The 24,087-nt window shown below is 47.5% G+C and overlaps 3 protein-coding genes across 4 annotated transcripts; 1 reads left to right on the top strand and 2 right to left on the bottom strand.

Moving 5' to 3' along the window:
• Positions 1 to 4,216: 4,216 nt before the first annotated feature.
• HSPB2 (heat shock protein family B (small) member 2) lies at positions 4,217 to 9,477 on the bottom strand. Its single transcript, XM_035139520.2, has 2 exons — positions 9,295 to 9,477; positions 4,217 to 6,753 (listed from the first exon to the last, which is right to left on the bottom strand). Exons 1-2 carry the CDS (start codon positions 9,386 to 9,388, stop codon positions 6,311 to 6,313), a joined length of 537 nt encoding a protein of 178 aa, XP_034995411.1. The 5' UTR covers positions 9,389 to 9,477; the 3' UTR covers positions 4,217 to 6,310.
• Positions 9,478 to 11,711: 2,234 nt separating this feature from the next.
• Positions 11,712 to 16,208, bottom strand: LOC132591181 (uncharacterized protein K02A2.6-like). Its single transcript, XM_060268372.1, has one exon. The coding sequence runs from the start codon at positions 15,891 to 15,893 to the stop codon at positions 11,823 to 11,825; it is 4,071 nt and encodes a 1,356-aa protein (XP_060124355.1). The 5' UTR covers positions 15,894 to 16,208; the 3' UTR covers positions 11,712 to 11,822.
• Positions 16,209 to 18,979: 2,771 nt separating this feature from the next.
• CRYAB (crystallin alpha B) lies at positions 18,980 to 23,782 on the top strand. Of its 2 annotated transcripts, none has more exons than XM_035140191.2 (3): positions 18,980 to 19,503; positions 22,816 to 22,941; positions 23,415 to 23,782. In XM_035140191.2, the coding sequence occupies exons 1-3, from the start codon at positions 19,306 to 19,308 to the stop codon at positions 23,616 to 23,618; spliced, it is 528 nt and encodes a 175-aa protein (XP_034996082.1). In that variant the 5' UTR covers positions 18,980 to 19,305; the 3' UTR covers positions 23,619 to 23,782. The 2 variants fall into 2 exon arrangements, with proteins under 2 accessions (XP_034996082.1, XP_034996083.1); XM_035140192.2 differs by having other exon boundaries at positions 18,994 to 19,503; positions 22,819 to 22,941; positions 23,415 to 23,781.
• The last annotated feature ends 305 nt before the right edge of the window (positions 23,783 to 24,087 follow it).

The following is a 24,087-nucleotide window of genomic DNA, read 5'->3' as shown; positions in this document are numbered from 1 at the left end:
GGTTAGGTGGAAAGGCTGTGGCCAAGAAGCGAACCATAGCCAAGTGAGAGAGCTCGTGCTTGGCATGCAGAAGGGCCCAGGTTCAACCTCCATTTGAAAAGATCAGGCGGCAGGTGATGGGAATCGTAAGAGCCCTACAGGATCAGTCCAAAGGCCTGCCTCCTTCAGTATCCTGTTTTCACAGTCACCAACCAGATGCTGATTGTAGAAAGTGTGAATAACACTTGCTTTGACGCATCATCATCTAACCTCCCCACAAACAACTTAGAACGAATGCTCATTAAATAACCAACATCATCTAATCTCTCTGTGAACCAATCAGAATGAATCTTCAATAAGCAGCTCATCTAGAAGCATTCAGATTATCTGATCGTTTTAGTGGCTTCCACGACTATATTCACAGTGCAAACAAGTACAGTACAGTAGCCTTGAACAAACCCCCTCCCCAGAAGCACTTTGTTGTTTAGTCGTTTAGTCGTGTCCGACTCTTCGTGACCCCATGGACCATAGCACGCCAGGCACTCCTGTCTTGCACTGCCTCCCGCAGTTTGGTCAAACTCATGTTCGTAGCTTCGAGAACACTGTCCAACCATCTTGTCCTCTGTCGTCCCCTTCTCCTAGTGCCCTCCATCTTTCCCAACATCAGGGTCTTTTCCAAGGATTCTTCTCTTCTCATGAGGTGGCCAAAGTATTGGAGCCTCAGCTTCACGATCTGTCCTTCCAGGGAGCACTCAGGGCTGATTTCCTTAAGAATGGATAGGTTTGATCTTCTAGCAGTCCATGGGACTCTCAAGAGTCTCCTCCAGCACCATAATTCAAAAGCATCAATTCTTCGACGATCAGCCTTCTTTATGGTCCAGCTCTCACTTCCATACATCACTACTGGGAAAACCATAGCTTTAACTATATGGACCTTTGTCGGCAAAGTGATGTCTCTGCTTTTTAAGATGCTGTCTAGGTTTGTCATTGCTTTTCTCCCAAGAAGCAGGCGTCTTTTAATTTCGTGACTGCTGTCACCATCTGCAGTGATCAAGGAGCCCAAGAAAGTAAAATCACTCACTGCCTCCATTTCTTCCCCTTCTATTTGCCAGGAGGTGATGGGACCAGTGGCCATGATCTTGGTTTTTTTGATGTTGAGCTTCAGACCATATTTTGCGCTCTCCTCTTTCACCCTCATTAAAAGGTTCTTTAATTCCTCCTCGCTTTCTGCCATCAAGGTTGTGTCATCTGCATATCTGAGGTTGTTGATATTTCTTCCGGCAATCTCCAGAAGCACTAGGCCTTTGCTAATATGAGCACAGTCCCTGAATCTGTTTTGATTACCAGAACGTCTATTGAGTTTTCTTAGCCCTGCTGAGACCCAAAAATAACACAAACTCTGGGTTTGCACGCCTGCTCCTTTAAGCCCCTCTCTGGACATGTGCTCAGTTTGCTCAGGGTTTTTTTTTTTAGCTCCTCTGGGGAAATAGAGAAGCATCAAAAACACCACCCCTGCCAGCCAATCCTTGGCTGCCAGTCCACATTCCCTTTTCATAACGTGTCTGCGGGCACAAAAGGGAGTCTGGGTCTCAGCGCCCAGGCTTAACAATGTAATGCGGGGCTGTGGGGTGGGGGTGGATTATGCTTTGCTGGCAAAAATCTGGGCCTGTAATTCCCTGCAGTAGATGGGCCAAAACCAAGACCCACTTATTTGGGGCCTGAAATGTAGGGATGGACAAACCAGAATGTTATTATTCCAATCTTAAATCCAGCTCTCCACATTTCTGCAGCAATTTGCGATTTGTTTTTAAAATCCTCATGGAAATCCATCAGCATTTTAGTGCAATTTTCTCCCACTAAACATATTTTTGTAGTTTCTCGTTTAGCAATATGCATGTTTTGCATGCTATTTTGTGACTAATATATACATTTCTAATGTGCATCCCACCCCCTCCCCCATTATATTCATCTTTATGCACTGTTTGGTTGGATAGCTGCATTGCAAAATACAGAGAACTGCAGGTATGGAAAGATGGTTGTGTTTTGGTTCACACATTGGTTCGAGAGGTGTGGAATTAGGTAGCTTCTCACTGAAATGTAAACAAAGTCAAATTTCTCCTCCACTGCTACTGACAGGAGAGGCATAGCTGCCAAGTTTTCCCTTTTCTCGTGAGGAAGCCTATTCAGCATAAGGGAATTTCCCGTAAAAAAAGGGAGAACTTGGCAGCTATGACGAGAGGTGTGTGCAAATCTGTTTCCATAACGAAGGAATTGAGCACTGGCTGGAAGAAGGGAACAGTGCCCAGCTTTGCAGAGTGGCATCCTGAGGTCCACCAGACCTGCATGGGGCAGAGAAAAGAGGATGAAAAGTCAGAATTATTGAGTTTTGCAAACGTAAGAAGAGGCCTGCTGGATCAGACCAAAGGCACAACTGGTTTGGCATCCGTTTCTCTCCATGATTAACTGCATGCGTATGAGAAACCCACAAGTAGGACTCGAGTGCAAGAGTTTGGCTGCTGTGAAACTCACTGGAGGATCAGAAGCCAGTTCCTGTTTCTTAGCCTAGTTTACTGTAGATATTCTTCCAAAGCAAATTTGCCCAATATCATGCATTCTTGCATGTTATTTAATATATGCATTTTAATGCAAAGATTACCCTAGTATATGCATTTTTGTACACCTTACTTGGCCGGGGAACTGCATTGCAAAATGAGAAGCATGACTTTCTAAACATCATAGAATAATAGAATTATAGAGTTGGAAGGAACCCAAGGGTCATCTAGTCCAACCCCCTACAAGAATCTCAACTAAAGTATCCATAATAGATGGCCATCCAACCTTTGTTTAAAAACCTCCAATGAAAGAGAGTCCATCACTTTTTGAGGGAGTCCATTCCGCTGTTGAACAGCTCTTACCGTCAGAAAGTTTTCCCTGATATTTAGTCGGAATTTCCTTTCTTGTAACATGAATCCATTGGTTCAGGTCCTACCCTCCAGAGCAGCAGAAAACATATTCCAGGTGATAGACCTTGAGATATTAGAAGATGGCTATCGCATCTGCTTTCAGTCTCCTTTTTTTCCAAGCTAAACATAACTTTTTATGTTGTGAACCACCCTGTGATCTTTGGATAAAAAGCAGTATACAAATTGAATAAAATAGATAAATAACCTCCCTCAACTTTGCATCATAAGGCTTTCCAGACCCTTGATCATATCGCTTGCACACATTCCAGCTTGTCAACAACCTTCTTAAATTGTGGTGCCCAGAACTGGAGACAGCATAGAATAACATTTGCTTTTTTGTTGTTGCTGCATCACACTGTCGAATCATATTAATATTGTGCTCTACTAAGACCCCTAGATCTTAGATGACTGTGTTTCGGCTTGCATATTATTTCAGAAAGTGCGCATTTGGTAGGGTTGTTAAATGTGAATTGGATTTAATTTCTCTCCCGTCTTTGCTGAGAAGGTACAAAAAATGGTTTATCCTCCACACCTCTGGGAAGGTGCATAACACCCAAGTTAATTTGGGGTCCTCAAGTACCTCTTTCTTTCACTGGGCATTAACCCCCCTCCCCGACAAGAATAAAATAAGTAACCATTTGCTGTCCTTTTGCAGCACCCACAACCAGCTGCTCAAGCCAGCTGCCTCACTCTGCCTAATGGGATGCTCAATAAGAAGGAAACTTTATCCTGGATAGTTTTTCTTCTTCTTCCCAAGGAACCCTGGGGATGGCTGACAAGCACTTGGCATTTTTTTCAGGGTCGTTACAATTTTAATGACAAACCCCCAACTATATATTTTAGGAAGTATGTATGTTCACTGTGCATTCAGACGCCTCTTGAGATATTGTAGCCAAATTTGCATGAAGATTCATTTGCTTCCCTGATACCTTCTCCTCTCTCCATCTTTTGCAGTCGCCCCTTTTGCTGAAATATAGAAAACTACCGTAAGTTTTCTTGGGCAGGGATCTGTGGGTTTTTTTTACATCACACAAAACATGCGGTGATTTGGGATCACAGGGGGGCAAAAAATAAAAAAGGAACCCTTTTGTATATGCAGTAAGGTCCCTGTCTCCAGCATCCTAGAGCCCCACACTCAGCATGAAAGGAAAGTTTTTGTAGCGGCTAGAAGCCTTCTCACCTTTAGTGACGATTGGAGTCAGTCAGAGTGAAAGGAGATGAGTCAGCCACTGAGGACTGGCTGCTAGGGTCACTCTGGAAAAGGCGCATGAGAAAAATGCCAAGGGGGAGTTATTTAGTATGCTCCAAACCTAAGCATTTAGGAACACTGAAAACACAAGGTACATCCATTTCAAGAGACTGGTGTGCAAGTTCTGTTACATACAAAGGAACTTCAAGGAAAACACAAATTAAGAGACTCCGAAAGAAGATCGGCACTGGGCATTGCAAGGCATCCCTATTTATCATTATTGCATCATTATAAGATTGCATGATCTTAGAATGCTGCATAATCTTAGGAGGGTGCGACTGAGAGTGGCCATGGCTGTGACTATTAAGAAGGGACTCTGCACTTCTGAATTTGCCACTACACTACTGACGTCATGCCATAAAATGCTGGTGCTCTGTAAGTAGTCATTATAACATTCTACACAATTACTCGGAAGTATCGCTCAGTTCAGTGAGACATGCTCCCTGATAAGCGGGTACAGGACTGCAATCTAAACCCTGTTAACTTATATTCCTGTTCCTGCTGTTTCACATCAACATGATGGACCTACTCCCAGTGTGTACCCTGAGGTCACCTGCGTTGCTAAACATCTGCTTATGGCCCTCGGTTAACAATGAGCTGCCTCCAAGGTGTGTTGTGGAAGTAAAAGTCAATAGAGATGGTAAGCTTGTTTGCACAGGAGAAATGTTTTAGTCATGAGGAATAGTAAGCATTGCAGACTTCGGTTCTTTCTTTTTTCTTAGTTTATTTTTATGAGCTTTCAGAATGGCATGCTTCACTGGATAAAGCACACATGTGCCTCCTTTCAGTTGTGGTTTTATTAATGCCTTATTCTCACGGCACAAAAAAAGCAAACATATGAGTTCAGTAGCCAGCACACCCAGCCGGAGCAGCCAGTCAATGCACCATCAGAAAAGGGGATACGTATCTCCATGAAAAGAGGGTGCCAATTTGCATATGGTTAACTTAGAGGCAGTCCTCTTTTAATTCCCCCACATCCATGCAGTGTTTTCCTCCAACTACTGCTGCCCCACACTTTCTCCTCCCCAAATCCCTGTGATTTGAAAATCCAAAATAGCTATATTGATTGCATAGGGAATCTCTGAATTTAGGGAGGAGAAAGTCTGGGACAGTAGTAGTTAGAGGTGAATTCTGCATGAACAGAGGGGGAATTAAAGGAGGCACAGGGGGTTCACAACCCACATCAAGTCGAGGTATGGACAGGCACTTGATTCTGTTCCTAAAACTCAGGAATAATTACTGTGCTGGCATTTAAATAGGAACGCAATACATCTCACCATAGCAGGAAGAGGTTGAGGTGGCTTGTGTGCTTGCCCAGTCTGCCAACAGATGCCTCATAATCTGGGGCATGGTGGGAGCTCACACACATGAAGGGGGCCGTATCAACATTGGTACTGCTGCACTGTCGCCAACTTCTTTCTTTCAGAATCCCACTAACTTGAGCTCCATGGACCAAATAGGCAAAACTAGCTGCATTGCGATGAGTGACAGTGCCCTTGTTGCCGTGACAACATGAGCAATTGATGGCGGCGGCTGGCAGAACCAATGGGAGTAGCCCGGCCCAATCAGATTGACCAGAATGCCCACCAGGCACTCTACTGCTCCCTTCTGATTGGTCAAATGAACATCCCATCTCCTTGCCTCTCAGTTTTGAAAGAGTATTAGTGAGGTACAGAGGTCCACAAGCGTATAATTCTCAGGATTATTTATTTTTTTAAAAAAACAAATTTATACATTCAGAGCATGAGGCTTAACAGCTTAAATGCACACACAGAGATGTGATCCAAGTCAGTAGGCATCCAATAGGACAGGGGCTTTTGCCAAAAAAAAATTCTGCCAGTGGGCATGTTTGGAATTTTTTTGGGAATGTGCTATGGACACCAGTCACAAAATGGCTGCCTTGGAGGCATGGCATAAAAAAAATGGCTGCTGCGGATGCATGGCATAACACAAAACGGCTGCCACATCTAAAGGACGAGGAAAAAGAGACAGGACCCCACAAAGCCATGTGGGTAGGCCCCCTTCCCCAAATCAGCTGTCCAATCCTGACATCCAGTGAAATGTGTACACGTTGAAGGGGGCATGTTCAATGTGGGAGCCGACATTGCTGAGGAATGTTTTAGGGCTGTGGCTTCTCCTCACAGCCCTTTCCTTCCGCTGCTGGCTGTTCTTGGCGTGTTATTTTCACCTCGTTGATTTTGGCCTTCACCTCCTTTCCTGTCCGCGGAGCTTCTACATTCAGGATGCCATCATGGGTCACGGTGGCTTTGACCAATAGAGGGTCAACATCAAGAGGGAGGATATAGGTCCTGGTGAACTCCCGGGATATGAAACCATGCCGATCTGCCTTTTGTGGGTGCTGAGCTGTCACCTCCAGGAGATTGTCCACTGTGCGGACAGCAATCTCATCTGGCGTGAACTGACAAACGTCGAGGAACACTTGGAATTTGTGGTCATTGAGGTTGACCTCTGAGATCCCTCGGTCCAGCTGCTTATTAATCCGAGGTCTAATGTAGTAGCCGTGGTACAATGTGGGGGACAGGATTTCCCCTGGGGAAACACCTAAAAGGGAGAATGGACAAGTACAGATTATGCCACACTTGAGAACAATTAAAATAATAAGAATAATGGAAGGGGATTTAGGTTCCGTGCCAAAGCAAGGTATCTGTTCTTAGTGCATTGTTTACTTATGTAGAAGTAAAAGGGTCAGTCCATTGACTGCCCCTGCATACACATAGCTGTAGTGCCAACTTATCCATCAGAATCAGGCCCCAAAGTTTTGTTAACCAAACTTTATGATAAAAGTTTCTCTCCAGAGTCCCCTGATAGCTTGCAATGGTGAGCTGTGCCGCCATCATGAGATGGAGAATAAGGTCTTTTTGAGAAAGTATCCAGGTCAAAGAGCGGCAAATATATAATGATAATAATAATTTATTATTTGTACCCTGTCCATCTGGCTGAGTCTCCCCAGCCACTCTGGGCAGCTCCCAATCGAATATTAAAACAATACAGCATTAAATAGTAAAAACTTCCCTAAACAAGGCTGCCTTCAGATGTCTTTTAAAAATAGGATAGCTGCCTATTTTCTTGACATCTCTTGGAAGGGTGTTCCACAGGGCGGGTGCCACTACCGAGAAGGCCCTCTGTCTGGATCCCTGTAACCTCACTTCTCGCAATGAGGGAACCGCCAGAAGGCCCTCGGTGCTGGATCTCTCAGTGTCCGGGCTGAATGATGGGGGTGGAGACGCTCCTTCAGGTATACAGGACCGAGGCCGTTTAGGGCTTTAAAGGCATGTTCAGTAAGCTGCCATGCTAAGGAAACTTGGCAAACTCAGCATTTTGGAATTCCCGATACTGTATATTTCTTTTGGGGCTTTCATTTATTTCCCAGTTTCTATGCATTCTCATTCTCCTTACCCTGGAGCTTTCCTCTCATGCTTTGCCTGCTCTTCCCCACCCCAACCAAAGGCATCACCTACCATTGCCCTAGGCCTGGTCCTCCTGCCCAGCCATTTTGCCAGGCCCAGAAGCAAGAGAAGCACATGGCAGCCGGCTGCAGACTGGAACGGACAACAAAAGACCTTTTATGCAACACAGTCATCCCACCGGCTTCTCTCTGGGGGCTTGCAGCTTTTCTCTCTGTTCAGCGCTGAATGGTTTACTGCTGCCTTCTGCATTCTTTCTCCTCTAACAGCCACTGCTACTCCAGCCAGGCTTTGTGCACAACCCACCAGCTCAGCTTTTCACAAATTTTAACGGAGTTTGCAAAAAAATAAAAATAGTCTCTGGCTGGCATCGTTCCCCTCCATGCTGCTCTGTGCCAGCCACATTCCATAAAGTGCCCTGGATCCGTATGCAGAAAGAGAAGGATCTCGTTCCCGGCTGCCAGCAGCTTTGAGAGGGCTCCCTCGCCAGCTGGAAGTCTTTTTAACTTCTCGCAAAACAGAAGTAAAGCCAATTGGCCCATATGGTCTCATCTTCATGGGTTGTTCCTCCCTTACACCTGGGATGCTGTCTCTCTCTTTTGCGTTGTGTGTGGTTGTACCATATTGGCTTGTTTTTTCTTTTTTTTTAAAAAAACCCAAAACCTTGCCTTACAGTATAACAAACCCATGCATCCCTTTATGTTGGTCGAGTCTGTTGTTGACTGTTGGGCGCACATATTGATTTTAATGACCACAATATCAATGGACTAAAAAATATTAAGGATTTGGAGATGTGTTTCAAGATATGTTTCCCCATCCCAGGGGATATGGATATATAGTTTCATCATCCCAAGGGATACACACACAAGAAAGAAAGTCTATAGCTATGCCTCTATAATTCTATTTAGCACAGTAAATGCATATCAATGCCTTTAGTTGCAATCTGACTGCATTATACATTAAGAACTGAATGAAGTCACTTTTTAGAGGATTGATTTATGTCTTCTATAATCTCAGACTGCAATCCATTGCCCCACTGAACCCAGAAAAGCTTATTTCAGGGTAAACAAGCACAGAATCAAATTACTGTATCAGCACTTGGGGTAACACACTGAGACACAGTTCTGATTGTAGGAATAATCTAAAAAAAAACTACAAGGTTTCCAATAGAGAGGTTGTTTCCAGATGGAGTTTTTAATATTATAAATGGGTCACTGAGATATCACAAACAGGTTTTTCCTAAGAAAGGGGAAATTTGGATTAAACAGCAGGAAAAATGGGGTGGCATTTTCATGCAACGATGCTGTGTGGATGCTGCAACAAATCTCACATGCATGAAGGACAGCAATCCTACAATACACACTCACTTGGAAGCACCTTCAGTCTCATCAGATCCATGAAGAAGGTAGTCACTGCCACACACTGTGCCTTTGTTCACACGTTCAGGGAGGCAAAAGTGTGGTTAAAAAGGGGGGGGCTTCAAACACTCTTTCCATGCAAGCTCACGAGAACATTTCTACAATTGCAAAATATGTGTGTGTTATTCTTTGTTTCATAATCACTATTCCATAGGATTCCCTCAATCACTGAGTTAGAACCACCAGCTCAGCCTTGGATTGCTTGCAATCTACTGTGTGCAAATAAAAGGGAAACGCTACCAGCCAGTCATTTTTCTTACCTTCTCCAAAGTTCTGGTCATAAATCTTGCTGGGGTTGGCAAACTCGTACTCCGCACTCATGGGGTAGGCGTGAGGGACAGTGCGCTCAGCCATGGTCTTTGCTGGGGGAATGGACGTCTTTCACTACCTGTTTCTGTGTCTCCTCGCGAAGGCTGCAGTCCGACTGCGACGTTTTCCTGGGGCAAATTCCATGGGGTGGGGGAGCAAGTGATAAAATATGGACCAAAATAGATAGGCAGGCCCTGGAACGCCAAGCCCCCAACGATGACCAAAGAGCTCCTTGCTGCATTCCACCCGAGAGGCATCTTTTCACTGTGCAGCCCTCTGACAACGTAGTTGCAGCTGTTAGAAATGTCAGAAATTTGTGATTCTCCCAAGCCAGCCATGTTGTGGGACAACTGGATGGGAAGCCACATGTATGGAATGAAGCGCTGACTGTAGCCACAGGCAGTGTCCTCTCCTCCAGTCCCACTGTGTTCTCCATGACTCCCTCACGGAGTCCACCCACCAGCCTTCCCCAACCTGGTGCCCTCCAGCAGTTTTGGACTACAAGTCTCATCAGCTCATGTCAACTCCCAGGATGACTAGACTAGAGGCATTCTGTGTGGCTGCTCCACAACTATGAACTATGGGGAGCGTACCTGAGTATCTTTTACAGACCACTTCAGGTAAAAGCGCTTACCAGCTCACCAAGTCCTCACAACAACCCTGCGGGGTAGTTCAGGCCGAGAGGTGATGACTAGCCCAAGGTCGCCCATCCAGTGACCTTAATGGCTGAGTGGGGATTTGAACCCCAGTCCAGCACCCTAACCACTAACCCTAACCCCTGCACTGCACTGTAGATAAACCAACTGGACCGAGAGCTGAATCTTACTTTGTCACTGGCAACAGGATAGAGTTCTGAACTGTCTGTACATGAAGGAAGCAGGCTAGTTATGAGGCTTGGAAGGGGCAGGACAAGATGTGTGGCACTCCAAGATGTGTGTCCCCAACAGAAGCGTACAGCCAGAGGCCCCGAGAGGAACATCTGGAGAGGCTGCCCCTTTCTGCCCCCACCCCAGCATTGGCCCCCTGAGGCAGCTACTTCAATCTGCCTCAACCTGTCTGAATCGGTCCAGCATCCACTAAGATTCCCAGTGCGGGCAGATCCCTATCACACTTAGCTTTGTGAAACATACAGTGTGACCTTGGGCCAGTCTCTCAAATGCTAATCTACCTCCCTGGGGTACTGTGAGTAACAAACTGTGCCGTCCCTTGTAAAATGTCCTGCCAAGGAGGAAAGACAAGACACAAAGGTGTTAATGATTTTCCCCACAACCAAATGCCCTCCATTAGGCCCAGCCCTTCAGTTCTTACCCTCAGGAAAGCAGGCAGAGGACTGCAATATTTCCTCAGTAGAAATGATTGACAGAGTGCAAGAAGCATCACCATCGCAGTCACCATCCCTTATTCATTTGTGATGTGATGTGAAACCAGAGACTTATTGAAGACCCTTTGGGGCAGCAGGTGCACAGACATCTTGTCTCCCTCGTTATTTACATGGGACGAAACTGGAGAAGGAAGCCATCTCAGCGTAGCTGGCTACAGCCAGGCAAAATGTTGCCCCCACCCACCAACCCCCCACCTTACAGCTCCATCCTACTTCAGTAGCATCTGGTCCTGGCTGTCACAAGATGGCTCAAGGGAGAACCCGTGCCCTTTTAAATGGAAAGTATAAAAGCATACCAGCCTCTCTCATCAATTTCTCTCTCCTGTGAAATTCGCTTTCCTGCAAATGCCGTGCTGCTCTCCAGTGGAAAATGATTCCTAGAAATGCAAATATCAGTGCAAATATGATACAAAAGTGCATTGTATGAGGTGAAATTGCTTGTCAAAATGGATTAAGGGAAATGCACACTAAAATGCTGGTGATTTTTTGCAAGGACTTAAAAAAAACAACCCTCAAACTAATGTGGAAATTTAGTGAACTGGATTGAAGTTTGAGAAATAGAAACAGAAATTGACTGATTCATCCATCCCTAGTGTTTTATTTTAAACTAGCTCCCACCTTAGTTTTGGCTGCAGTTAAACTGACTGCTTCTTGTTTTGAGGAAAGTTCACCTCTAAAAGTTCACTCTAGTTTAGAGAAAGACAATTCCCATTGAAATATACTCGGAGTCAAGAGTGAATTTCATGCTCTTTATTCAGCTCATAGTCATCAAGGAGGAGAAGAGAAGACGAATGGCTCTTTTCCCAAAACCATCTGCTTATATACATTATTTACACAATGGGCCTTGCGTGATTGGCTACTTCAGGGCTACACCTGTGGGCCAATTATATTGTGGATTGACTTTTACCTGCAGCCTGATTGGCTGCTCCTACAGGCCAATCAGGTAGCAGATTCACTTCTGCCAGCCGCCTGATTGGCTGCTCCAGCAGGCCAATCAGGTTGCGGATTCACTTCCACCTGGAGTTGGATTGGGTAGCTCCCGCTGAATCTGAATCCTATTGTTCTAGGATTCAGCTCAGTACATAACACCCCTCCCCTCTAAGTTCCAGTCCTGCCCGGGAAGTTGCATTCGTAGTCCCCAAGGTCTGCTGGCCGCCTCCGTGTGCGTTGTGGCCTGGGGTGTTCCTTGGTCAGGGGTTCTGGTTCTGGCTCGTGTTCCGAGGCTGCTGGCTGTGCCGGGGCTGTCTGGTCTGGCGCCACTGAACCACTAGGTTGTAGCTCTGGTTCCGGTGTCCTTCCAGCCTCGGGGCGCCCCTCTGTGCCTACTGCTTCTGCTTCCTCTGCCCACCCCTCTCGCTCTACAGGCCTCACTGCCCTGCTGTCCCCTTGGGACCCCTCTGTCCCGCTCTCCTCCCGGGTTCCTCCTGGGAATCGTCGCCGTATCTGGTCGCAGTGGCGGCGCCAACATTGCCCCCCTTCCGTTAGTACCTCGTACGACACGGGACCGGTCACCTTGGTGACTGTGGCGGGTACCCATGCTGGGCCTGCCCCAAAATTCTTTGCATACACTGGGTCCTGGGCCACAAATGTCCGGGGGTTCCTGCCTTTCCCCACCACTACCTCATCCTGAGCTCTGTCGGGGTGAAGTCGGTCCAGTCTAGTTGCAAGGCGCCGGCCCATTAGTAATTCAGCTGGGCTCCGGCCCGTCGTTGTGCTTGGGGTGCTGTGCTGTGCTAGAAGAAATGCGGCAAGGCGGTATTCCCAGTCCCCTTGTGTCATGCGGCGGAGGCTGTCCTTGGTGGTCCGCACCATGCGCTCCGCTTGGCCATTGGTGGCAGGGTGGAATGGTGCTGAGCGGATGTGGCGGATGGCGTTCTGCGCTGTGAAGGTCTGGAACTCCTCTGACGTGAATGCGGTTCCATTGTCCGAGACGAGGGTGTCAGGGAGCCCGTGGGTCGCAAACAGCTTACGTAGTACCCGGATGGCTGCCGCCGTAGAAGTGGATGGTACCAGTGCGACCTCCAGCCATTTGGTGTAGGAATCCACCACTATGAAGAATGTTTTTCCCTGGAAGGGGCCAGCGAAGTCCACGTGCAAGCGTGACCATGGATGTCGGGCGGACTCCCAGGGCTGGACTGGGGCCCTTGGGGGATCCGGGCGGGATTCTTGGCAGGTCTGGCAGTGTTGGACCCAGGCCTCTATCTCTCTGTCAATCCCCGGCCACCACACATAACTCCTGGCAAGGGCCTTCATCCTCACTACCCCTGGGTGTGTCTCGTGTAGGGCTGTGAGGACCCTTTTGCGGAGGGGCTGGGGAACAACAACCCTGCTTCCCCATAACAGGCACCCCTTGTGGGCCGACAGTTCATGTTTGCGGTTTGTGTAGCCAGCGAATTCTGGCCCGGGGCTGCTGCTGGGCCATCCTCGCCACACCCAGTCCAGGACCCGGGAGATGACCCTATCTTTTGTGGAATGGTGCGCAACTTCTTGTGCCTGAATGGGTCGGTCGGGAAGCAGCTCCAGGGTCATAACCTCTTGCGCAGGCGCTGGGTCGGGGCCTGTTTCTGGTAGTGGTAGCCTGCTGAGGGCGTCTGCGTGGCCCATCGCCTTCCCAGGGCGGTGGATTAGTGCATACTGGTAGCCGGCAAGGAAAATTGACCACCTGAGGACACGTGGAGACAACACTTGGGGGGTCTGCTTCTCAGGGGCAAACAGGCCAAGCAACGGCTTGTGGTCAGTCACTATGGTAAAGGGCCGCCCGTACAAGAAATCATGGAATTTTTTTACGCCCTTCACGATTGCCAGACCCTCCTTGTCAATCTGTGAGTAGTTTCGTTCGGCTGCAGCAAGCGTCTGGGAGAAGTATGCCACCGGCACCTCTCTTCCATCCGGGAGTTGGTGTCCCAGGACAGCGCCGATGCCATAGGGAGAGGCGTCGCATGCCAGCACCACTGGCAGCCTCTCGTCGAAGTGTGCCAAGACCGAGTTCGAGACGAGCAAGTCCTTGACTGCCTGGAATGCGGCCCTTTGTCGCTGGCCCCACACCCAAGGGGCCCTTTTATCTAGGAGTCTGTGTAGGGGCTCCGCTACCGCTGCCTTATGGGGAAGGAAGGCATGGTAAAAGTTCAATAGTCCCAAGAATGACTGAAGTTCGGGCTTGCTCTTGGGCGCTGGGGCCTCACAAATGGCCCGTACCTTGTCACCGGTTGGATGGACCCCTTCTGCGTCCACCTTAAATCCCAGAAAGTCCACCTGCGGCACTCCCAGTAAACACTTTTCCCGCTTCACCTTGAGGCCCGCCGTCTGGAAACGGTGCAGGACGGAGCGGAGGCGGTCCTCAAATTCCTCTGGTGTGGGCCCGGCGATCAGTACATCATCGAAGAAGGGGGTGACACCAGGAATCCCTTTAAGGAGAGAGTCCATTAGATTCTGGAATATGCCTGGTGCCACGCTAACGCCAAATTGCAGCCGCTTTACTCTGAATGCCCCTCTGTGCGTCACAATCGTCTGAGCCTCTGCTGTGGCTTCGTCCACAGGCAACTGTTGATACGCTTGGGCCAAGTCCAGTTTGCCAAAGATTTTTGACCCAGCCAGGGTGGCGAGGACATGGCTGACCACTGGCACTGGGTATGCATGGGCCGTGAGAGCCTTGTTTATGGTGCATTTGTAGTCTGCACAGATGCGGACCGAACCGTTAGGCTTGACGGGTGTGACAATTGGAGTTTCCCAGGGGGCGTTGGGCACCGGCTCCAGCACTCCTTGCTCCACGAGCCGGTCCAATTCCTCGTCTATGCGGGGTTTCAGGGCAAACGGGACCCGGCGGGCCTTGTGCCTGATGGGTCGTACAGCGGGGTCTAGCTGTAGGGCAATGGGGGGTCCTGTATATCGTCCCAATGCCCCATCGAAAACCCCTGGAAACTCTTTGCATATGGCGTCCACGTCCACTTGTAAGCTAGTGCGGTTCACCCCGGTAACGGCTAGCCCCAGAGGTCCAAACCATGCCAGTCCCAGTAAGCTAACGTAGGGGCCCTTCACTACCAGCAAGTCCAATTGTTGCTTTCGCCCTCGATATTGCACCCTGAAGGTCCCCACCCCCATAGTAGGGACCTTACGTTTCTGGAAGTCCCGGAGGGTGAATGGGGCCGGCCTTAGTTTGGGACCCCCATTAGGGCACAGTTCCCTTAATGTTCGGGCCGAGATTATGGATAGAGTTGAACCCGTGTCCAGCTCCATGCGGCATGGGGCTCCCTCTATCTGTACCTCTATATAAATTTTCTCTGTGCTGGGATGGGGCAACTGGAATACCTGGTAGTCCGTGATCTCCGTCGAGTTGCCTTGGTGCATGGTGCCGTGTGACCTGGGGCTCCTGGGTCGGTCATCTGATGCTTGTCGACGGGTGAGTCGAGCCCGACACACCCGGGCGATGTGTCCCAATTTTCTGCACTGCCTGCACTCTGCGTTGCGGAAACGACAGGTCCTCCTCTCGTGGTTCTCCCCGCAGCTTGCACAGTTCCCTCCTTCTCTTCGAGGCTGCTGTGGTGTGTGTGCTGCTTGAGTGCGCCGCTGTACTCGGTGTACTTCCTCCCTGTCAGATTCGGATTCGTCGGTGAGGTCTTCGTGGTAGACCCTCGGTTGGGATGGCGGGGCCGGTCGTGCCTCTTGCGTTGACCTCTCGGCGGCTTCGGTTGCCAGGGCTTCCTCCAGAGCAATCTGGAACGTGAGGTCTTTTTTGGTGTAGAGGCGTCGTTGCAACATCTCGTCCCTCAGGCCACCGACGAGGCGGTCACGAAGCATGTTCTCCAATTCTGAGAAGTTGCATAACCGGGCGGCTTGGCGGAGGGAGGTCACAAACCCAGTTATGGTTTCCCCCGGGGCTTGCCGCTTTGCGTAGAAGGCATTTCGGCAAGCTACCACCGAGGGCTGTGGTGAGAAGTGCTCCTTCAGCCGTTCCATTATTGTTTTGTAAGAGACGGTAGCGACATCTCTAGGTGCAAGGAGAGCCCGGGCGATTTCAAACGTCTCCTCTCCACAGACGCTGAAGAATGTCGCCCTCTTCGTGGCATCGTTGGTGACTTCTTTCGCTTGCAGGAGGAAGTTGAAACGGGCGGCGTACCCTTCCCAGTCTCCTGATGCTGGTTTGAATGGCGAGAAGCTGCTGTCGGTTGCCATTCTGGGTTCCTTGGGTCCTGGAGCTGAAGCCTGGATGCACGGTGCGATGCAGCGGTGCAGCAGGTGGCGGTGCTGCGGTGCAGTGCGTGGTGGCGGTCAGCTCAGCAGGATCCCACCTTCGTCGCCAGTGAAATATACTCGGAGTCAAGAGTGAATTTCATGCTCTTTATTCAGCTCATAGTCATCAAGGAGGAGAAGAGAAGACGAATGGCTCTTTTCCCAAAACCATCTGCTTATATACATTATTTACACAATGGGCCTTGCGTGATTGGCTACTTCAGGGCTACACCTGTGGGCCAATTATATTGTGGATTGACTTTTACCTGCAGCCTGATTGGCTGCTCCTACAGGCCAATCAGGTAGCAGATTCACTTCTGCCAGCCGCCTGATTGGCTGCTCCAGCAGGCCAATCAGGTTGCGGATTCACTTCCACCTGGAGTTGGATTGGGTAGCTCCCGCTGAATCTGAATCCTATTGTTCTAGGATTCAGCTCAGTACATAACACCCATATGTGTGTGTGTGTGTGTGTGTGTGCATGCATGCGTGTTATTAAATTTTCTGTTTCACAATTAAGAATATTCATTTAAACAACCTTAAAATATAAATGACTTCCCTTCTTCTTTTTCCATGGTTCATTCTGCATAGCATAAATCCCTACATATTTTATATAAACTAAACCATTCAGTATTCCATTATTACTTCCATCAAAACTTATTTACACTGTTGAATTTATCTTAATGCTGCCAATGTTTTCAAGTGTACACAATTTCCCCCCATATATTCAATAAACATTTTCCAATCTTCCTTAAATGAATGTTCTTCTCTTATTCTATAAGTTAGATCCACAAGCGGCACATATTCCATCAGTTTAAGTTGCCATTCTTCTTTGGCTGGGACCTCGCTCATTTTCCAATTTTGGGCTAACAAAACATGAGCTGCCATCATGGTAAAGACAATTCCCAATAGCTGCCAGCCAGATGCCTCTGAGAAGCTCTCAAGGAGGGCATGGGAATGATTGCCAGTATATGGAAACACATGTCCAGTCCTTCCGTAAATTTAGCAATCAGAGCTCAGCTTAGCCAGCTCTATCGGAGGGGTGCCCCACCTCAGGTGCAATCACAACTACAGATCTGGCAAAAGGCAACTCCCAGCTACGGGTACCACCAACGCACAGCTCGGGTCACACCCTTGGAGGGATGGGGGCGAAGAAAGAGGAACAGAGAGAGTGGAAACAGGTCAGGCAGCATTCATGTCATGCTCAGCTGGAGGTGGTGTAATGGCTGGCTGCAGCCTTGCATCTTCTTTCAGGAGCCTGAGCACTCAGACTTAACACTCCCAGTTTTAAATTTAGCCCAGTAGGCTTCATTAGTCAGCTCTTATTCTTAGCAGCTGAATCAGAGGGAAAGGGGATGGGAAGTGTTTGACTTGAAGAGAAAGATATGAGGAAGTAAACAAACACTCAAAAGTTCAGATCCAAACATGGCAAGGAGGCCAAACGGATAACAAAGTACTGTACCTTCATTCAATATACCTCTTGAGCACGTGAACAGAAATGGAATTCAAGCAAGCAAAGGCTTCCAGATCAATAAGGTCAAATGATAAGAAAGAAAGAAAGAAAGAAAGAAAGAAAGAAAGAAAGAAAGAAAGAAAGAAAGAAAGAAAGAAAGAAAGTTCGCCCCAGCAAACTATCTGTCAGAAATTCAGATTCCCAAATACAGACGGTCTTTTACCCTCGTCAGATTCAATGTTCTCCCTTCTGCCTTACTTCAGGGCAGATTTGAGGGTAAACCATATACAGCACGGGTCTGCCCTTGTGGCTCTATGGAAGTAGAAACTGCCTCACATGTACTTTTACGCTGTCATTTGTATGAAGATATACGTTTGACTTTTATTACACCTGTCCTGCAAAAGTCCATGAAAGAATCCGAACATCATAGTTTAAAACTACTGCTAGAGGACAAGAACTCCAAGACTACATTAAATGTAGCCAAATTTTGCGTGTCTGCAATCAATCGCAGGAAGCAAGTGGTATCCCGTAATGACCCAACCCCTAAATGTTAACTACAGGGAGTTCGTAAATAAGTGATTTTAATTTTTGTATTTAAATCCTCGTTATATTCACACTGCCCTTTGTATTTTTGTTATGTTTTGTGATCTGTGTTACTGTGTGTGTTGATGCTGGTCTGCGACCGTATTAATAAATTCATTCAAAGAAAGAAAGAAAGAAAGAAAGAAAACTTTTTCTGTGTCACTCCAAAGGACAGGACTAAAACAGATGACTGGAAAGTAAATGGAGAGCAGATTTTGGCTATGTATTAGAAACTCCCCGATGGTTCAACTCTGGGATTTCTCTCAGTGAAAGTATTTAATTCATCTGTCATGGATCTTGCCATTGCTGATGCTGCACTGAGCACTGGGTTAAGCTAGATTGGTTGGCCACTGTGAGAACAGGATGCCGGACTAGATGAACCTTTGGCCTGATCCAGCGGCTATTCTTATGTTCTAGATGACCTCTAAGGCACCTTCCAGCACTATGGTTCTATGAAAGAGGAAAAATCCTTGCCAGCTCCCTCTGCACTAGTATGATGTTTCTAATAGCAGCCACCTGAAGACCTTTGGAAGATGACAAGCAGGGCATTGAGGCAGTAGGTATGTCCTGTTTGCCTCCACCATCTGGTAACCAGAGGCACGTGGATGATCTGTGTTCAGATATCTTGGCTATTAGCAGTGGGCATCTCTTCCACGGATCTATCTCACCCTTAAAAATAAAGGAAACCACCCAAAGTAGTTGCTGACACTACCACATCTTGTGGCAGTGAGTTTTCTAAGCACTGGCCGCACAGAGTGGAAGTGTACTTCCTTTTTGTCTGTGCAGATTCTGCCGCAAATCGACTTTCTTGGGCAACTCAATGAGACCAAGACGTCTCATTGAGAAACCATTCTGTTTCAACACAGCCAGAGTGGAGAGGAAGGACACAGCCAGGCTGCAGTGGAAATCGGAAACAGTGCCTTGTTTCTCTCTGTGTGAGACAAAGATAGTAACTGTGTGAGTGGTGCTGGCATCTGAAGTAGGGGAGAATGCCAGATCGGCCTGACTGGGCTTTTTTTATATAAAAAAATATATAATAAGAAGGGAGGGGGCGCGGGGAGGTTTCATGCTGACCTGCTAGAATTTAGCTGTGTTCTTTTTCCTTGGCAATGTGGGTGCTGAGTGGAGTGTACAAATCTCCAGCTAATCTGCCAGCCAGCGCTGAATGGTGCAGATGGGAGAACAGGGATAATGAAATGCCTGACATCACCGTTCCAGAGGATTCAGCCTGGGCACGGCCTGGCACCAGGGAGCATATAAAGCCCTGGCTCTTGGCTTGCTGGAGTGCACTGCTGCCCACTGCCTCCTCCGGGACCAACTCAGATGGATATCACCGTTCACCACCCCTTCTTCCGCAGACCCCTGCTGTCAAGCTTGTTGCCCAGCCGCATCTTCAACCAGACTTTTGGGGAGCACCTTGTGGAATCTGAACTGCTCCCCAGTTCCTCAGCTTTCAGCTCTTTCTTTTTGAGACCCTCCATCCTAAGGAACCCCAGCTGGCTTGAGAGCCGACTCTCAGAGGTAAAAATATTTTCTCTTGCTAAACTTCCCTCAGCTCCCATGCAGTCCTTCAACCAGGTGGAGGGACACCTGTCACCTTTGCAGTTCGTGCCCTTCATCGGTTAATTTACTTAACTGCATTTTTACTAGGAGCTTAAAATACAAATCAAGAGACCTTAGCATTAAAACGGGTGACGTAAAAATCCTTGACAAAGGAAGCATAAAGACTAGCCGAGAATGAAGGCGAAGAAAACCGATATCTGCCCCTTAACGCACCCCGACACGAAACCTGTTGTTTTCTCCAGTGACGCTAAGAATACATTTGAAACTGGAATGAGTCATCTGTGAAGGTTATTCACACAGGAAAGCCCACAGAAAACAGCCAGATTTAGATCTAAAAGTAGACTTCATTTGAACGATAAACTCTGGAAACAGAAACATCAGTTAAGGATTGCTTGCAGGGGGGGAGGCGGAGAGACAAAAGGGAGTTCTTCTGCGTAGGCTAGGCCATAATCAAAGCTGTGTAAGAGTATCCATTTCCATGGGACTCACACAAGAAAAGTTCCTGATGGAATTGTGCAACACAGAGTCAAAAAAGGGAGCAAAATTCTGGAGCCTGGGAGGCTGCTGCAGAGAATGCACTCCCACCCACTCCCACCATGAATATGGCAGTCAACAAGGGCGAGATGTCTGTGAAGGACTAGAAATTGTAATGGGGAATGTTAGAAGAAACTTCCTAAGGGGTAAGAAGTGATCAAAAGTGGAACAAACAGCCTTGGGAGGTGGTGGGCACCCTCTACTTAAGCAGAAGCTGGACGTCCACCTGTCAAGAGATCCTGTAGCTACAGCTGAGTGGCAGATCCTGCACCAAGCACTGGGTTGAACCAGATGACCTCCAAGGTCCTTCCCAACTCTGTGTGACTTTGAGGTTTAGGCACTGTTGGATTAGCCACCCTGTATTTTAAGGCTGACAGTTAGCATTGTTATTGTCTTACTGCAGTTGTTAATCATTCCACGCATGGAATTTCTTTCATTATATTCTTTCATTAGGACGCAAGTGTACCATGCAATATGTGTTTTCACATTATTATTACACCCTAAAATTGCTAGATGCTGTGCAAAAGTTAAAAACCAACAACGCAGGCTCTTACAACCTAAAGGACAAGACACAATGGGGAAGTAGGTGAGGGAGAATAAAAGCCGAGAAGGGTAAATTGTGGTAAGTCGAACAGATCTGTTTTCAAAGAACCTGGATCTAAAAACAGAGGAAGAGAATTGGGTGCCAGGTGGGGGGACTTTCCAGTGGTAGCAAGTTGCAAGGGAAAAGGAGACGCCGTGGGGGACAGTTCTGGTAGCTACACTGATCCCCTTCTGCCTGATTTGTATTGTAGAATTTCCATGCCAGCACAGCTCATTTCTAGCATTATGGCATTGAGAATCCATCACATCAAAGCCATAGTTTTTTTCTGTATTAAGAACACAAGAGCCTGGTTGGATAGGACCATCTAAGCCCGGCAACGTGTTTCTCACAGCGGTCAATCAGATGCCTCTGCAAGGCCCACAAGCAGGGCCTGAAGGCGATAAGCATCCCTCATTGGTGATACCTAAGCAACTGGCATTCAGTGATATACTGAAGAGGTTCTATATAGCCCCCATGACTAGTATTTTTATTATATTTATATCGCACCTTTGCTCTGTGTTATGTACTAAGCTGAATCCTAGAACAATAGGATTCAGAATCAGCAGTCTGATTGGTCCGCAGGAGCTACCCAATCCAACTCCAGGTGGAAAAGTGAATCCGCAACCTGATTGGCCTGCAGGAGCAGCCAATCAGGCGGCTGGCAGAAGTGAATCTGCAACCTGATTGGCCCACAGGTGTAGCCCTGAAGTAGCCAATCACGCAAGGCCCATTGTGTAAATAATGTATATAAGCAGATGGTTTTGGGAAAAGAGTAATGTATATAAGCAGATGGTTTTGATGACTATGAGCTGAATAAAGAGCATGAAATTCACTCTCGACTCCGAGTATATTTCACTCTGAAAAGCTCAAGCTGCCTCCCTCCGGTCCTCAAAACCATCCTGCACTGTAGGTAAGGCTGAGACGCAGTGATCAGCCCAGTGAGGAGTTGAACACTGGTCTCCCACTGTTGACATGAACTCTCCTCCCCCATGGTCTTGTCCAGGGGTAGGCAACCTAAGGCCCATGGAGCGGATGCGGCCCAATCGCCTTCTAAATGTGGCCCGCGGACGGTCTGGGAATCAGCGTGTTTTTACATGAGTAGAATGTGTCCTTTTGTTTAAAATGCATCTCTGGGTTATTTGTGGGGCCTGCCTGGTGTTTTTACTTGAGTAGAATGTGTGCTTTTATTAAAATGCACCTCTGGGTTATTTGTGGGGCATAGGAATTCATTCATTCCCCCCCCCCCAAAAAATTATAGTCCGGCCCACCACATGGTCTGAGGGACGGTGGACCGGCCCATGGCTGAAAAAGGTTGCTGACCCCTGGTTTTGGCTAATCCCTTTGTAAAGCAAGCAAATATACTGGCCATCATCCCATCCCATGGGGGTGAATTTCATAAGTTAATTACGCAATGTGTGGGGAAGTCCTTTCTTTTGTCTGTCCTGAGTTTACTGCCAATCAGTGTTATAAGGGGGAAGAAACACTCATATTTATGTATGTATTTATTGTGTTTTTAATATTCTACTGGGAGCCACCCAGAGTGGCTGGGGAAACCCAGCCAGATGGGCTGAGTATAAATATTATTATTATTATTATTATTATTATTATTATTATTATTATTATTATTATTATTATTACTATCAACATGCAAAACCTCTATCTCACTGCCCCACTCCCAGTCAGCTGTGGAGATGGGCAGCAGCCCCACCTACCCCCCTGAAATTAGACCTTAAACCTCATTTACATCAGTGGGAACTTTTTTTTCCTAAGCACAATTGCCATCTGAGGAAGGCTTATGTAAAAAAGATTTCACTCAACATCCAACTCTCTTCCTGTTTCTATGTGGGTGGGTGAGTTTGAAGGGTAGAGATAAAAGAGGGAAGAAATGGGGTGTGGCTCACTGCCAGTACCAGTCCTCTGGAGGACTGAAGCCCTCAACATGAAGAAATGTTGCCTGACCTTAACCCACACGCTACCATGAAAGTAGCATACAGAACAGTCTTGCACTCTGAGGATAAGGAATAGCAAACGATCTACAACTGATCATAAGGCTATAGGCAAGGCCTTGTGTCTAATTATCTGCTCCACATGCAGCACCTAACAATTAGTAAACATTAAATATTATAACTGCCCTAACTAAACTCTTTTGTTAGCAGATGCGACTGGATAAGGACAAGTTCTCTGTAAACCTCGATGTGAAGCATTTCTCACCTGAGGAGCTAAAAGTCAAAGTTTTGGGAGACGTGATTGAAGTTCAAGGAAAACATGAGGAGCGCCAGGTTGGTCTGGTCTTGGCATGAGCGCAGCTGGCAGGGCGATGGGAGGCAGGGTGGAAGGAGGGAGAAATTGACCCATTCTAAACAAGGTTGCCCATCAAGGAAGGAGACGTTAACAGTGCCATGTTACCTGCCACAAAGAAGAGTCTCAGAGAGACAGCCTTGGGCAGAGGAAATAGAAATGGTCCCTCATTCATTTATTCATTTGGTTTTAAATCTGAGAAGGTCAAAGTTGGACCACAGCAAAGGATCATTGGCCCAGCTCATTTAGTACTGGCCACTCTGATTGGCAGCAGCTTTCCCAGGTCTCTGGCAATGGTCTTTCCTGGCCCTGGTACCCCTAAACTGGGGTACCCCAGGGGACTGATCTTTCTATAGTAAACCATTTGCAACCAGAACTTTCTATAGTAAACCATTTGCAACCAGACATATATGGTTATGTTGCTCTTCCCCTCACCCCCTTCTCTTTTGAAAAGGATGAACACGGCTTCATTGCCAGGGAGTTCAACAGGAAGTACAGGATCCCAGCTGATGTGGATCCCCTCTCCATCACCTCCTCCCTCTCTTCAGATGGTGTCCTGACAGTGAATGGACCAAGAAAAGCCATGGAAGTCCCAGAGCGCACCATCCCCATTGCCAGGGAGGAGAAATCTGCCGTACCAGCAGCGCAAAGGAAGTAGACACGCCCTGTGAGACCTACTCTTTTATACCCAAGAAAGCCTTTCCATTGGATGCAAACAGCAGGCGGTGTCACTGGCTGGCTGTTCTTATTTATTTGTGCTAAGCAAATGAGCTTGTTTACTAACAAATAAACCGATGAGTAAGCATCTGGTGGCTTCTTTCCTCAATCTTCGGGGCTGGATCCATTTGAGACAGGGCTCAGCCCTACAGCATGCGATCTTGTGGTAAAAAAGAGAGAGGGAGAATAGCACTCTGGGCATATGCAGAGTTCCCTTCCGATCCGGCTGAGCAACCACAAACAGTATTGGGGGAAAATAATTCTAGCCTTGGCTATACACAGAAAAACAAATGTAACAGCCAACAAACAAAAATTAGGTGGTGCTTCACAAAACGTAAGAGGGAAAGTAAAAACTGTACACACACACACACACACACACACACACACACACACCCCAAGCCACAAGAAGT

Source organism: Zootoca vivipara, chromosome 15 (assembly GCF_963506605.1).
Source record: "Zootoca vivipara chromosome 15, rZooViv1.1, whole genome shotgun sequence".
Classification (NCBI taxonomy): Eukaryota; Metazoa; Chordata; class Lepidosauria; order Squamata; family Lacertidae; genus Zootoca; species Zootoca vivipara.
The sequence above is the reverse complement of the archived record's forward strand: the minus strand, read 5'-3'. Positions and strand labels throughout refer to the sequence as shown.